This window comes from Camelus bactrianus, chromosome 14, assembly GCF_048773025.1.
Source record: "Camelus bactrianus isolate YW-2024 breed Bactrian camel chromosome 14, ASM4877302v1, whole genome shotgun sequence".
NCBI lineage: Eukaryota > Metazoa > Chordata > Mammalia > Artiodactyla > Camelidae > Camelus > Camelus bactrianus.
Window position 1 is genome coordinate 27,653,368 of NC_133552.1, and position 13,899 is coordinate 27,667,266.

Sequence of the window (13,899 nt, forward strand, 5' to 3'; positions counted from 1 at the left end):
TCAAAGTATTAGAAAGTGTTATGCTTCTGTTTTAATGCGAATTCATATACTAATCAGTTAATACCATCTTTTTGTAACAAATATCTTTAATGATCTGTTTTTGTTTTGCTTTCTTTGTTGAAGAATTACTCATCAGTAATTTCAGCTATTTTACTTGAATTAATGTATACATTAGTAGGTAACCTATTGTACTGTGGTACTGTGACTTTTTAAAAATAGTATCTAGCCCATAAATGGACATTCCTTGGTTTTGCATTAATGGAAAGAGATTATTAATTTTAGGTCAGGATTCTGGCAGTCCTAGTACCTCAATTTTTATTTTTAGTCAATCAGAGATTGTGAAAGAGCTTTTGTGATTTCTGCATCTCACCAGAAATGAACAGATACAGTGATAAAATTGTAGCTCACATGTTGTTTGTTACATCCTGTTTTGTTTCTCTGGGCAGGTAGTGTGGTGTAGTGAGAAAATCATGGGCTTTTGCTTCAGTTAGTTTTGAAATAAGCTCTGGCTTCAACATTTTCTAGCTGTTAGCCTTGCTTTGTTTCTTCACTTGTAATATTGCCCTTCAGGGTGGTTGGGAGAATTGTATGAAGTAATATAGCCAAAAGATCTTTATGCATTTATCAAAATACATCAAATTGTACATCTGAAATATATGTAGTTTACTGTACAAGCATTATACCACAATGAAAGTGTTTTTTAAAAAAAAAGATCTTAGAGTCAGGCGCACATAGTAAAATCTTAATTAAGCCATTTCTTCAGGTAGGTGTCTCAGAATATAATGAGGAATCATCTTGGGAAACAAAATGTACTTGTTTTTCTACTATAAAAATCGGGTACAACTACAACTGGAGAATGAATACTTTGCAAAGAAGTATTAATATTTTAAGGTACCTAATTAATTCAGCACATTCTTATGTACAAACCTAAATAATTTGTGACAGTTAATAAATTCATTCTTAAGGATACTTGCATTTCAAATCATGGGAATGTGAAACATTGTAATCAATTATCTTATAAACATGCATTCTGAAACTCCTGATCTGGTGTAATAGAAACATTTTATTACAAGTCAAACTAAACTCATGTAGCATTCTTTGATTCATTTTATCATGTGAACTTTTATCAGTTTGATCTTTTAGATGTTTTCACAGTTTTATCTATTTTGTGATGAATGTTTCTTTTTCTTTTGCTTATTTTCCTTTTCCTTTTTTTTTTCCTATTTAATACTAAATATTACCAATTTTTAATTTATGTTTTTGTTTCATCTTTCCCCTTCAGGTCATTTTTAAAAAAGAAAAAAAATAGTGATGCGTTTTATTCTGCTTCCTATACAGAAATGTATCTCAGGATAGTTACTGTTAGAGTGACTACAGCCCTAGCCTGTGGTGCCGATTAGTATTCCGTGGTTTGGAATCATCGTGCCTCCTCAGGAAGGGTGGCAGAGAGCATCTAGATTGTTACTGGAGGATTGAGGAGCTTTCTATTTGATTTTGGGGCTATTGCTTAATTTATTTAAAATTACCTTTTCCACAGTTTAATGACTGAGCATTTTCTGTTATTTATTTAATAGATTAGTTCAATTTCAAAATATTTACTTTAGCTCTGACTTCATTACTTAACTACCTAAGATAAAAGATATTAGGTTTAAGGAAATCCAAGAATGATCAGACCTTTAAGGGACCTTCCTTGACTTACAGTTACTTTATTTTGGAATGAAATAGATGTTTATGGAAACTGTTCTTTTAAAAGCACAATTTTGCCTTCTGCCTCATTGAGTTTATTTATTTTTAAGAGGAATTCTTATTTAAAAAATAGTTTCCTTTATAGATTTTCCTTTCCCTATATTATATCAGCATAATAATGGAAATGAAGTATATTCATTAGTAGTAAAATTATTTGTTTTATTCTGTAGTCTAATGTATATCATCAGTTAAATGATTAGGAAATCTTTACCTTTTTTTTTTTCTTTTAGAAGAGCTGAAATCTAATTCTCCCACACCTGTCAAACCTAATTGAAGCCTCCATTCTGTATACATAGTTATTCAGACTGCCATTTGTAGTCCAGGATACTTAGTTATTCTCATGATGACTTAGTTTAATTGTACTTCCTGACCATCATAGATATTTGGTGTCCCTAACTGGAATAATTTAAGAAAAGTTGATCCCTAAACACAGGAGATCTAAAAAGCTTAATTCTCAAATATCTCAAATAAACCTCATTGTCAGCAAATAAAATACCTTCATATTTGACTTATTTTGGAAGCTGAAATTTTTTTTCAACTCACTATACAAGTGATACCTCTCTCTATTAAATAAACCTCATAACATCTGTATGTTAAGATGACTTGGGGACTACTGATAATGTATGTAAAGTGCTAATGTTGGGTACCTGATACATAACAGATAGTCAGCAAGAGGTGGCTGCTGCCTTCATCCTCTAACAATGACTGGAACAAATGCCAACACATGTGTTCTGCTGAAAAGGCTCATTTGTGTCCATTTTTCTTTTCTCTAAAGAAAAAATTAATATTGACTACTGTGGTTTAAAATAAGATAAGGTATTTGTGTTATATCTATGAAGCAGATCTTGGGAAAAGTGATTTTAAAAAAATGTCTCTGTAAGTGGTCTTGGTTAGTTTTGAGATCTTGCATATTTAAAAAATTTTTATTCTTTGTCACAGTTAATGGGTAGCTTAGCTGCATGTAGAATTATACTTAGAAAACAATTTTCCTTTAATTTCAAAAAATGTTTGAGGTATAGGTTGCCTTCTAGCTTCTAGTTGTTCTATTGAGAAGTCTCTTGTCGTTTTGAGCCTTGATCTTTATCTTGACTTGTTTTGTCTCTCAGGAACTTTTAAAGGTCTCCTCTTTATTCCTGTTGATCTAAACATTTTATCTGGTACCTCTTTTCCTCCAGTGAGTGTTTGGAAATGTATGGAGATAGTTTTGGTAACCATAGTGACTAGGAGTGCTGAGGGAGAATGCTTTGGCGTTTACTACCTGGAGGTCAAAGAGGTTAATTTTCTTGCAAATACAAGAAACATTATCACCCAGAATGTCAGTAGTGCCTCTGATAAGAAGTATTGTGATTCCAGGGAAATATAAGAATGATCCTGATCTGTGTATTGATTATAGTGTATGACAAGAGAAACAAGACATGTGCACCAAAGGCCAGTCAATATATTTGGTAATAGTGTTATGCTATATGAAACAATGGAAGAAGAAAGAGAAATAGTATGGTACAAGTTGAAGTAGAATAAAAATCACTATGTGAAATATAGGCTTCAAATTATCTGTGAGTATATATTTACCATGTTACTGATTTTGGTTTCTAGTTAGACATTATCTGCACTGTTGTGCTCAATCATATTTTTGACATTTTTTCTGTATTTCCAAGTAGTACCTGCTGTTAATTAGTTTGATAGGTCAAGAAAATTATTGACTCTTTTCTTTAGTAGGACATCTAATTGTAATCCAAACACTTAGCAATTCCAGATCCAGAAAGATTTGAGAAATATTTTTTCTGCAAAGGCTGGAACTTGACTGACAGTGATAACTATACATGTTTAAAAGGGACTGGGATTCAGAAGGGAGTTGAGCAAGGGTTGTACTTGCATGGCTTCATAGCAGCTTCTGAGTTATCAGTTTATAGTTATATTTCATTAACGTCTTGGGACATGAATTACCAGGATAACATAATATAGATAGCTATATTATAGCAATGCACATATTCAGTGGCAAAGACAAGTTACTTCTGAATTATCCACCATTTTTTCGTGGTTCATGCTTTACATCACTAATGTGGCTAATTAGGCTAACTGTGCATTAGAAATACAGGACTCTAAGGCAGTAAAGAGGGATTAGGGTAATGAGGTGAGAAGATAGTGGAAGATGTTAAAATAGTTTAATAATTAAGTATTAATGTAGAGTCTCCATTTTAATATGCATATGATATGCTTCTACTTTTCAGAACCTAAATCACAGCCGCAGCAGCTTCATCAAGGGCAACACAGATTGTCAAATACTGAGCAAAATGGAGTAAAAGATAATAATCAACCCAGATACCTTCCTCGGAATGATACCAGACAGCCAAGAAATGAAAAACCTCCTCGCTTTCAAAGAGACACCCAGAATTCAAAGGCAATTTTAGAAGGCAGTGGATTACCTAGAAACCGAGGTTCTGAAAGACCAAGTACTTCTTCAGGATCTGAAGTATGGGCTGAAGAGAGAATCAAATGTGATAGACCATATTCTAGATATGAGAGAACTAAAGATACTTCATACCCTTTAAGTTCCCAGCACAATGATGCTGCATTTAAAAGAAGGGATAACTCTATGCAAAGCCGATCAGGAAAAGGTCCATCCTACGCGGAGGCAAAAGAAAATCCACTTCCTCAAGAATCCATAGATTATAATAATCAAAAACGTGGGAAAAGAGAAAACCAAACAGCAAATCCCGATCATTTTTATGACAGGAAACCACGAACAATAAATAATGAAGCTTTTAGTGCTGTAAAAATTGAAAAACATTTTAATGTAAATGCTGATTACCAGAATCCTGTCCGAACAAATAATTTCATTGGTGTTCCGAATGGAGAGACAGAAACACCACTGAAGGGAAGGAGAGTTGGACCTATTAAACCAGCAGGACCCATCACAGCTACACCCTATGATGATAAAATATTTTATAATAGTGGGCCCAAAAGAAGATCTGGGCCAATTAAACCAGAAAAAGTACTAGAATCATCCATTCCGATGGAGTATGCAAAACTGTGGAAACCTGGAGATGAATGTTTTGCACTTTATTGGGAAGACAACAAGGTATGCATGCTGTAAAGTTACTAAATACTTATATTACAGAATATAATGTTATAGTGAGACCATAGAAAGCCATTGCCTTGGGACTGAGTTGTGTTCTATGACTGTACTTGTTTAAAGTCTTTGAATGGATGTGTAGATATATAATTTATCAAAGGAAAAACAAAATATTTAATATTTTTTATGGATGGTTGGGAGTCCTCTAAGAGTTTGTTAGGTTAGGTTTGATTTTCATTTGCATGTCAGAGAACTGTTGTAAAAATGATTAAGTAAAATTGATAAGTTACTTAAATTACTGTCAACTGAACTATTAATGTTTGCTTTCTGCTTCACAAGGAAGAAAATCAGTTGAGTGGCACAGAGTTAAATTCTGCAGGTTTCGTTTAATTTAAAGAAAATATACATGATCAGTCTACTTTAAAAAAATTAACAGCAGGAAGGTTAATTATTTAGCTAATAATAAATAATTTAATAAGTATTAAACCTGTCCTTTAAACACATCAGTGCCTTATTCACGTTCTAAAATTATCACAATTTGTTATTTTTCGTTTTGGTTCCTGCATTCATAGCTTTTTCCCCTACCATGATTTTGAGTTCCATGACGGCAGGAACATGTCTGTCTAGTTTTCCTCTAATGCCCTGCTCCTCCCATAGTGTAGGAATTTCATAATTACATGTTGACTTTGTTAATTGGTTCATTCTCAAGGGGGCACTTAACAAAACAGTGGGGTGGTTAGGGGACTGGAAATATCAGCAAGGTAATGAAAACGGAGGAAAGGGAATTATTGTATGAGAGACCTAAGTAGATGTGAGGATCAAGTCAAAAAATATTTCATATGTAGAGTAGTTTCACTTGATAAGGGTATGCCCATGTGTGTGGCTAAAAGGAGTTAAAATTAACTGAAATTCTCAAGAAACTGAAATTCAGGCTAGGGAAGGTGGTTGGACCTTTTACAAAATGCTTATAGGACTTGGGATCAGGAACCAGGCTCCACTGTGTTCAGTGAGTGATGAGGCACAAGCAGGGTGTTAGATGTCACCTGATGATAGCAGCAAGCAGCGGTCGAGGGTGGTATAACTAGATGGTATAGTCTTTTAAGGTTTTTGTATGAATGTGGGGTGACATTTGTCTAGAAGCAGCATCTCTACTGTCAAGTTTTTATTCAAGGTTAGAAGCAGGGGAGGAGACAGCACTAGCTGTGTCCTTTCTTTTTTTCAAGAAAAAAAAAAAGCCTTCCCAGAAATACCAACAATCTCATTGGTTAGAACTATTTCACATGGCCATTTCCTGATGTGGAAAGCAAGTACCAGTGTTCTTCACTATCTAGACTCCTACTCTTGCAGCTGAGACCACTCACTTTCCAAAATACAGGAACTCTTTGATTTGGCTAGTGAGGGATTACTTATGCTTAGCTGTTCCTCCAACATGGTAGAGGCAAGAAAATGTGAAGTGGTCGGAAAACAATGCTAGTTTATAGAACTAACGTTGTCCATCTTAGAAGGGAGTGTCCACCTCTGTCAGATGCTTCTGTGAAAGTTAAGATGAGGATGGAAAATTTTTATTTTGCATTGGACAATGCGGAGTTGATGGTGACCTTGACCAGCAGAGGAAGTAAATGATTGGAGTTCAAGTCCAATAATGCTTGAAAGGCTTGGTGAAAGACTTGGGCTTTCCATTGAAATTCCATGAGGATTGTGCCCCAGTAGTAAGTGAAAAATACAAACAAGCCATTACAAAGCGTTGAATCAACCCTTTACCTGATCAAGGATATCTATTTGTTTTCTGTCTGCCCACCAAAAAAGTTTATCCTCTTTTGGGGAAAAGTAACATTTTCTAGAACCTCAGAGGGTATTTTATCTGCAATGTCTCGCATCCTATAAAAATTTATGAGATGTAGTTAAAAATAGAGAGAGAGAAAGTATATGAATGACCAGAAACAAATAAAGCAACAGAGAATAATCACAGACCTAACAAATTCAGATATTAGACAAGTTCTTCAACAAATATTAAGTATTCAACAAACCGTAATTGAGTAGCTGCTAAGTGTTAGGTGCTTGGGATGTGTCAGATAGTTTTGGTGGTGCTATTATCCAAATAACCTTCAAATACCTAATAAGATTGTTATTAAAGCTTTTTTTTTTTTAATTGAAGTATAGTCAGTTGTCAGTTTACGATATTGTGTTAGTTTCTGATGTGGAGCATAGTGATTCAGTTATACATATATGTTCCGTTTCCTATTTTTCATTATAGACTATTACAAGATATTGAATATAGTTCCCTCTGCTTTACAGTAGGACCTTCTTGTTTATCTGTTTTATGTATAGTAGTCAGTATCTGCAAATCTCAAACTCTCAATTTATCCCTCCCCCCCTTTCCCTGCCCCAGTAACCATGAGTTTGTTTTTTCTGTGAGTCTGTTTCTGTTTTGTAAATAAGTTCATTTGAGTCTTCTTTTTTTTTCTTTTCAGATTCCACATATAAGTGATAGCATATGGTATTTTTCTTTCTCTTTCTGGCTTATGTTACTTAGTATGATAATCTCTAGGTCCATCCATATTGCTGCAAATGGCATTATTGCCTTCCTTTTTATGTCTGAGTAGTATTCCATTGTATATATATATGTGTGTGTGTATGTGTGTATATATATACCACAACTGCTTATCTGTTCATCCGTTGATAGACATTTAGGTTGTTGCCTTGTCTTAGGTATTGTAAATAGTGCTGCTATGAACGTTGGGGTGCATGTATCTTTTTTAAAATAGGGTTTCCTCCAGATATATGCCCAAGAATGGGATGGCTGGATCATACGGTAAGGAATCTATTCTTAGTTTTTTAAGGAATTTCTATACTGTTTTTCCATAATGACTACACCAAATTACAGTCCCACCAACAGTGTAGGAGGGTTCCCTTTTCTCCATGCCCTCTCCAGCATTTATAGTTTATGGACTTTTTAATGATGGCCATTTTGACTGATGTGAGATGATACCTCATTGTAGTCCTGCTTTGCATTTCTCTGATAATTAGCGATATTGAACATTTTTTCATGTGCCTCTTGGCCATTTGTATATCTTCATTGAAGAAATGCTTGTTTAGGTCTTCTGCCCAGTTTTGGATTGGGTTTTTTTGTTTGTTTGTTTGTTATTGAGTTGTGTGAGCTGTTTATATATTCTGGAAGTTAAGCCCTTGTTGGTCATATCATTTGCAAATATTTTCTCCTATTCTGTAGGTTGTCGTTTTGTTTTATTTATAGTTTTGTTTGCTGTGAAAATGCTTATACATTTAATTAGGTTCCATTTGTTTATATTTGCTTTTATTTCTCTTGCCTTGGTAGACTACCCTAGGAGAACATTGCTATGATTTATATTAGAGAATGCTTTGCCTGTGTTCTCTTCTAGGAGGTTTGTGCTGTCTTGTCTTATGTTTAAGTCTTTGAGCCATTTTTGAGTTTATTTTTGTGTATGGTATGAGGGAATGTTCTAATTTCATTGATTTACAATGTGGCTGTCCAACTTTCCCAACACCACTTGTCAAAGAGACTGTCTTTTCCCTATTGTATATTCTTGCCTTCTTTTTCGAAGATTAATTGACCATAGGTATGTGGGTTTATTTCTGGACTCTCTGTGCTGTTCCACTGATCCACATGTCTGTTTTTTTTCCAATACCATGCTGTTTTAATTACTGTAGCTTTGTAGTATTGTCTGTAGTTAAGTCTGAAGCTGAGGGTTATGCACATCTAGCTTAATTCTTTTTCTTCAGTATTGTTTTGGCAATTCTGGGTCTTTTGTGATTCCATGTGAATTTTAGGATTATTTGTTCTAGTTCTGTGAAAAATGTCCAGGGTAATTTGATAGGGATCACATTAAATCTGTAGATTACTTTGGGTAGCATGGCCATTTTAGCAATATTCTTCCGATCCAAGAGCATGGAATATCTTTCCATTTCTTTAAATTGTCTTTAACTTCCTTAGTCAGTGTTTTATAGTTCTCTGCGTATAAGTCTTTCACCTTCTTGGTCAGGTTTATTCCTAAGTTTTTAATTTAATTTAATTTAATTTTGTTTCTGATGTGATTTTTTAAAGGATTATGTTTTTTGCTTTCTTTTCCTGATATTTTCTTGTTAGCGTAAAGAATTGCCACAAATTTCTGTATATTAACCTTGTTTCCTGCAACCTTCCTGAATTTGTAATCAGCTCTAGTAGTTTTTGTGTGGAGCCTTCGGGGTTTTCTATGTATAGTATCATGTCATCCGCAGATAGTTACTGTTTTACCTTTTCTCTTCCAATTTGGATCCGTTTTATTTCTTTCTCTTGTTTGATTGCTATGGCTAGGACTTCCAATACTATATTGAATAGAAGTGGTAAGAGTGGGTATCCTTGTTTTGTTCCAGATTTTAATGGGAAGGCTTTCAACTTTTCACCGTTGACTGTTATGTTGGCTGTAGGTTTATCATAAATAGCTTTTATTATGTTGAGGAAGTTTCCCTCTATGCCCACTTTGTTAAGAGTTTTTATCATAAGTCAGTGCTAAATTTTATTCAGTACTTCTCCTGCATCTGTTGGATGACTGTGTGATTTTTGTCCTTTCTTTTGTTGATGTGGTGTGTCATGTTGATTGATTTGCATATGTTGCACCATCCTTGTGTCCCTGGGATAAATCCAACTTGATCGTAGTGTATGATCTTTTTTATGTGATGTTGGATTTGATTTGCTAATATATTGTCGTGAATTTTTGCATCTATAATCATCAGATATTGGCCTATAATTTTCTTCTCTGATGGTGTCTTTGTCTGGTTTTGCTATCAGGGTAAACGTAGCTTTATTGAATGAGTTTTTGAGCATTCCCTCCTCTTCAGTCTTTTGGAAGAATTTGTGAAGGATCAGTATGAGTTCTTTGTATGTTTGGTAGAATTCCCCTATGAAGCCATCTGGTTCTGGACTTCTATGGGCAGGGATTTTATTACTGAGTCTCTTTTACTTCCAGTGATTGGTCTTTTCAAATTATCTATTTCTTTATTCAGATTTGGTGGACTGTATGTTTCTATAAGCCCTTGTCCATTTCTTCTAGGCAGTCCAATTTGTTGGCATGTAATTATTAATAGTATTCTCTTTTTTTTTTAATTTCTCATATTTCTATGGTATTAATTATAATTTCTCTTCTTTCATGTCTTATTTTGTTCACTTGTGTCTTCTCTCTTTTCTTCTTGGTGAGCCTGGCCAGAGGTTTGTTGATTTTATTTACTATTTCAAAAAAACAGCTCTTGGTTTAATTGATTTTTTTCTATTGTTTTCTTAATTCTCTATTTTATTTATTTCCTCCCTGATCTTTATTATTTCTTTCCTTCTGCTGACTTTAGTTTTCATTTGTTCTTTTTCTAATTCTTTTAGATGATAAGTTAGGTTGTTTATTTGAGATTGTTCTTGTTTTTTGAGGAAGGCCTGTATTGCTGTGGAGTTCCTTCTTAGGACTGCTTTTGCTGCATCCCAAACAAAAATCTACATTTTCTTGTTCCCCTCTCCTACATTTTATGATTTTGATGTCCTCTTTTACATCGTCATGTTTATTCTTTTTCTGTTTATTGTAGTTACCACATTTCCAATTGTGATTTTCTTTTTTTCTAAAGATTCTTGTTTCTTTTCTATTTAGAGCAGGCCTTTCAATTTTTTTTTTTTTAGGATAGGTTTAGTATTTCTGTATTCTTTTAGTTTTTGCTTATCTGAGAAATTCTTAATCTCTCCTTCTATTCTAAATGAAAATTTTGCTGGGTATATTTTCCTAGGTTGCAGGATTTTCTCTTTCAGAACTTTGAATATATCTTGTCACTCCCTTCTGGTCAGCAACATTTCAGTAGAGAAATCAGCTGATAGCCTTGTGAAGGTTCTTTTGTAGCTAACTCTTTCCTTTTCTCTTGCTGCCTCTAGAATCTTCTCTTTATCTTTAACTTTAGCCATCTTAATTTTACTATGTCTAGGTATAGAACTGTTTGGGTTTATCTTGTTCGGGACCCTCTGTGCTTCCTGTACTTGGATATCTGTTTCATTCTTTAGGTTTGGGAGGTTTTCAGCCATAACTTCTTCAAATATGTTTTCAGTACCCTTTTCTCTCTCTTCTCCTTCAGGGACCCCTATTATGCATAGGTTGGCATGCCATAGGTACCTTATATTGCTTTCTTTTTTTTTTATTTTATTTTGTTTTGTTTTATTTTATTTTATTTTATTATTTTTTTTTTACTGCTGTTCTGATTGGGTGATTTCCATTATTTAATCTTCCAGATTCATTATTGTGCATTATTTATTATTTAGTCTGCTATTTCTTGCCTTTAGCTCGGCTTTCATCTTGGCAGTTGAGTTTTCTGATTTTAATTGGCCACTTTTTATAGTTTCTAGTTCCTTTTTATAGTCATCTGCATTTCTGTCAGTAGCCTCTCTTAATTCCTTCAGTGCTTTTATCATCTCCTTTTTGAACTCAAGTTCTGGTAGACTGTAGAGGTCTATTTCATTGTTTGTTCTTTCAGGGTATTTCTCTTGTTCTTTTAATTAAAAGTTGTTCCTCAGCTTCTTCATTTTACTTATATTTCTCTAACCCTGTGAATTTAGGAGTAACAGTTTTCTGCTTTGTTCTTGAAGGGCTACTTTTTTGTGGAAACATTCCTGTATAGTCTATGTGTGTCTAATATTTTTGTTGCAAGGGTTGTTTTTATTATGGATGACTGCCATGTCTTTCCTGCATGTATTGGCTGTTATCCCCTTGATGGGGTGTGTGACTGGTTTTGTGGTGACCAGAGCCTACCCTGAATGTTGAGCAGGGCTTCCTCTTTGTTCTGTGATTGTCTTAGCCTTGTCAGGGGCTGGGTCTGCTCCCCTGTTGTTGGAGTAGAAATCCCAGATCCATTTCTGAGCTGTGGTTCATGGTGGGTAGGAATAGAGTGCTTCTGCTGGGAGAGCAGCCGCTGAGTATCCCTCCTCAGGAGCTGTCCACCAGGAAGTGCCCTCCGTGGTGTTATGTGTCACCCATTGTGTGAGCTCACAAAGCACATTTTGTTGGTGCTGCCTTTGGACCCACCCCAACCACAGGAATGCCGGCAACCTGCCCTAGTGTCCCTTATGTGCTGTCTTCACAAGGGTACCAGGGCAGGTCCATTGATGTCAGGCACTAGGACCCACTGTAGTCACTTGTGGTCACACTTGGAGCCACAGTTGTCTGTAGGGTCAAACCAGACCCCAGCCCTGCGTCTGCATGAATACCCCAACTGTTAATACCAGACTTACCCTTTGAAGCGTTGCTTTTACTTGTAATTGTCTCATAATATTGATAGTACTGAATTCATCTATTGCCTCTGCTGGATATATTCAAAGTAATATCATATAGTTTCTGAAAGATAGTACCTAATAATTCCCAAACTGTTTTGAGCTTTTAGAGTGTAGAATAATGGGATGATCTTCTAAGGTGACTACTTTGATTTTACTTGGATGCTGTACTTTCAGCCTAGAGTGAGGGACTGTGGACCCTGTATAGATCAACCATTAAGCACACAAGATAAATAATACTCACTCTGAAAAAGATGGCATTAGTTATCTACTGAAACCAGCTAATTTAAGAGAGTGCTTTTAAGTGTTTTATCAAGAATAGGCAACTTTCCAATGTTCTAGCCAGAGACCAGGGTAAAGATTTAAGAAAAGCATTGGCTATAACTGTTTTAAGAAATCATAATCTTAATATCATTTTAATGATGTTTTGGAGGTAAATTATCAATATCATTTAAAACATTCCTCATGATATATATGTAGCCTTCTCTCAAGTTTTTTCCATAGAGGGATCCGAGCATTTGGGACAATGCTCCTTCTTCCTGCTGACTGCTATGACTGGTTCAGCTCTTTCTGCCCTCTCAACTAGGATAGTGTAACAACATCCACATTAGTCTCTTTTTCTTAAGTCTTATTCCTTTTAAACTTGTCATTGAAACTGCCACCACTGTGATCTTGGTTTTAGAGCATGTCATTCTTCCTAGTTAAAACCTTTCACCTGCAGCCTCTAGCATGCGTATAGAGCCGCTGTCTGCTAGCCCTTAACTTCTTGTCCTATTGGTTGACCTTTCTTGTCGCATCATGCCACAATTAATTTAAAAGAGTCATTTCTTACACTCATCTTCATGTTTTATGCTTTATGCTCTGTAACTTTCCTTGAAACAACTCAGTTCTTAACTTGGCAAAATGCTCTTCATCCTTGAAGACTGTATCCATTATCATCTGCCCCAAGAAGCTTTTCCTGAACTCCTCAGCCTTATTAAGTGCTATGTCACTACACCTTTATTGCAGTACGTTACACATTGTATAGAAGTCAGTTTTTTTACAGAGGTTGTCTTTATTAAACTGTAAGTTTCTGAAAGGATGTCAGCTTATTTGTTTTCCTAGGATATATTGTAACTGTTTGTCATTGTTGAACTTACCTGAACTGACATAATTATCTGAGAAGCTTACAATTGAAACATAGGTCCAATGTACAGAACACAGAAATGTAAGGCTAAGAAATAAAGGAAGAAGGGAGAGAGGTGGAATGTATATTAAGAACTCTAAGATATGGAAAATTCTAGCATGGTATCTCTAGCTAGCATCCAGACCATGGATTAACTTAGTAACTTTTGTAGTATGAAGTATATTAATTAGTGAAAACAGATTCTTTCCTGGTATACCCAAGGTAACCACTATTTTAGGAGGATGTAGAGAGTAAGAATTTTTATTACCTTTAGCATTTTCTGATTTTGGTGAGCCTGTTTATGTTGCTGAACTCAGGTTCAGCTGCTGTTTGCTCAAAAGCCAATACTTGAGAGACAAGTTTTGCGTAAAAGGCAAGATAACTTTGTTGAGGAATCTGGCCATCCTGGGGAGAAGTTAGACTCATGTCCCCCAAACCAACTCCTCATTGCTGGTCAGGGAGCAATAGCTTTTAAAGGGGAGTTTCAGGGATGTACAGGCAGTGGGGGGGCGGGGGATGGTTCATTCAGAATAGCACAGTCATCTGTGATAGTCATCATGAAATTGGTCATGTGGTGGTCTGATCAGTGTCATCTTGATTTTTTTTTTA

The 13,899-nt window shown here is 35.1% G+C and overlaps 1 protein-coding gene across 2 annotated transcripts in view; it reads left to right on the forward strand.

The window, feature by feature from the left end:
• The window catches only part of TDRD3 (tudor domain containing 3), a 151,087-nt gene that overhangs the window by 100,254 nt on the left and 36,934 nt on the right, over positions 1 to 13,899 (forward strand). For both annotated transcript variants that reach the window (XM_074378261.1, XM_074378262.1), the window contains exon 11: positions 3,975 to 4,825. In XM_074378261.1, coding sequence (XP_074234362.1) covers positions 3,975 to 4,825 — 851 coding nt within the window. The remainder of the gene's footprint in view (positions 1 to 3,974; positions 4,826 to 13,899) is intronic.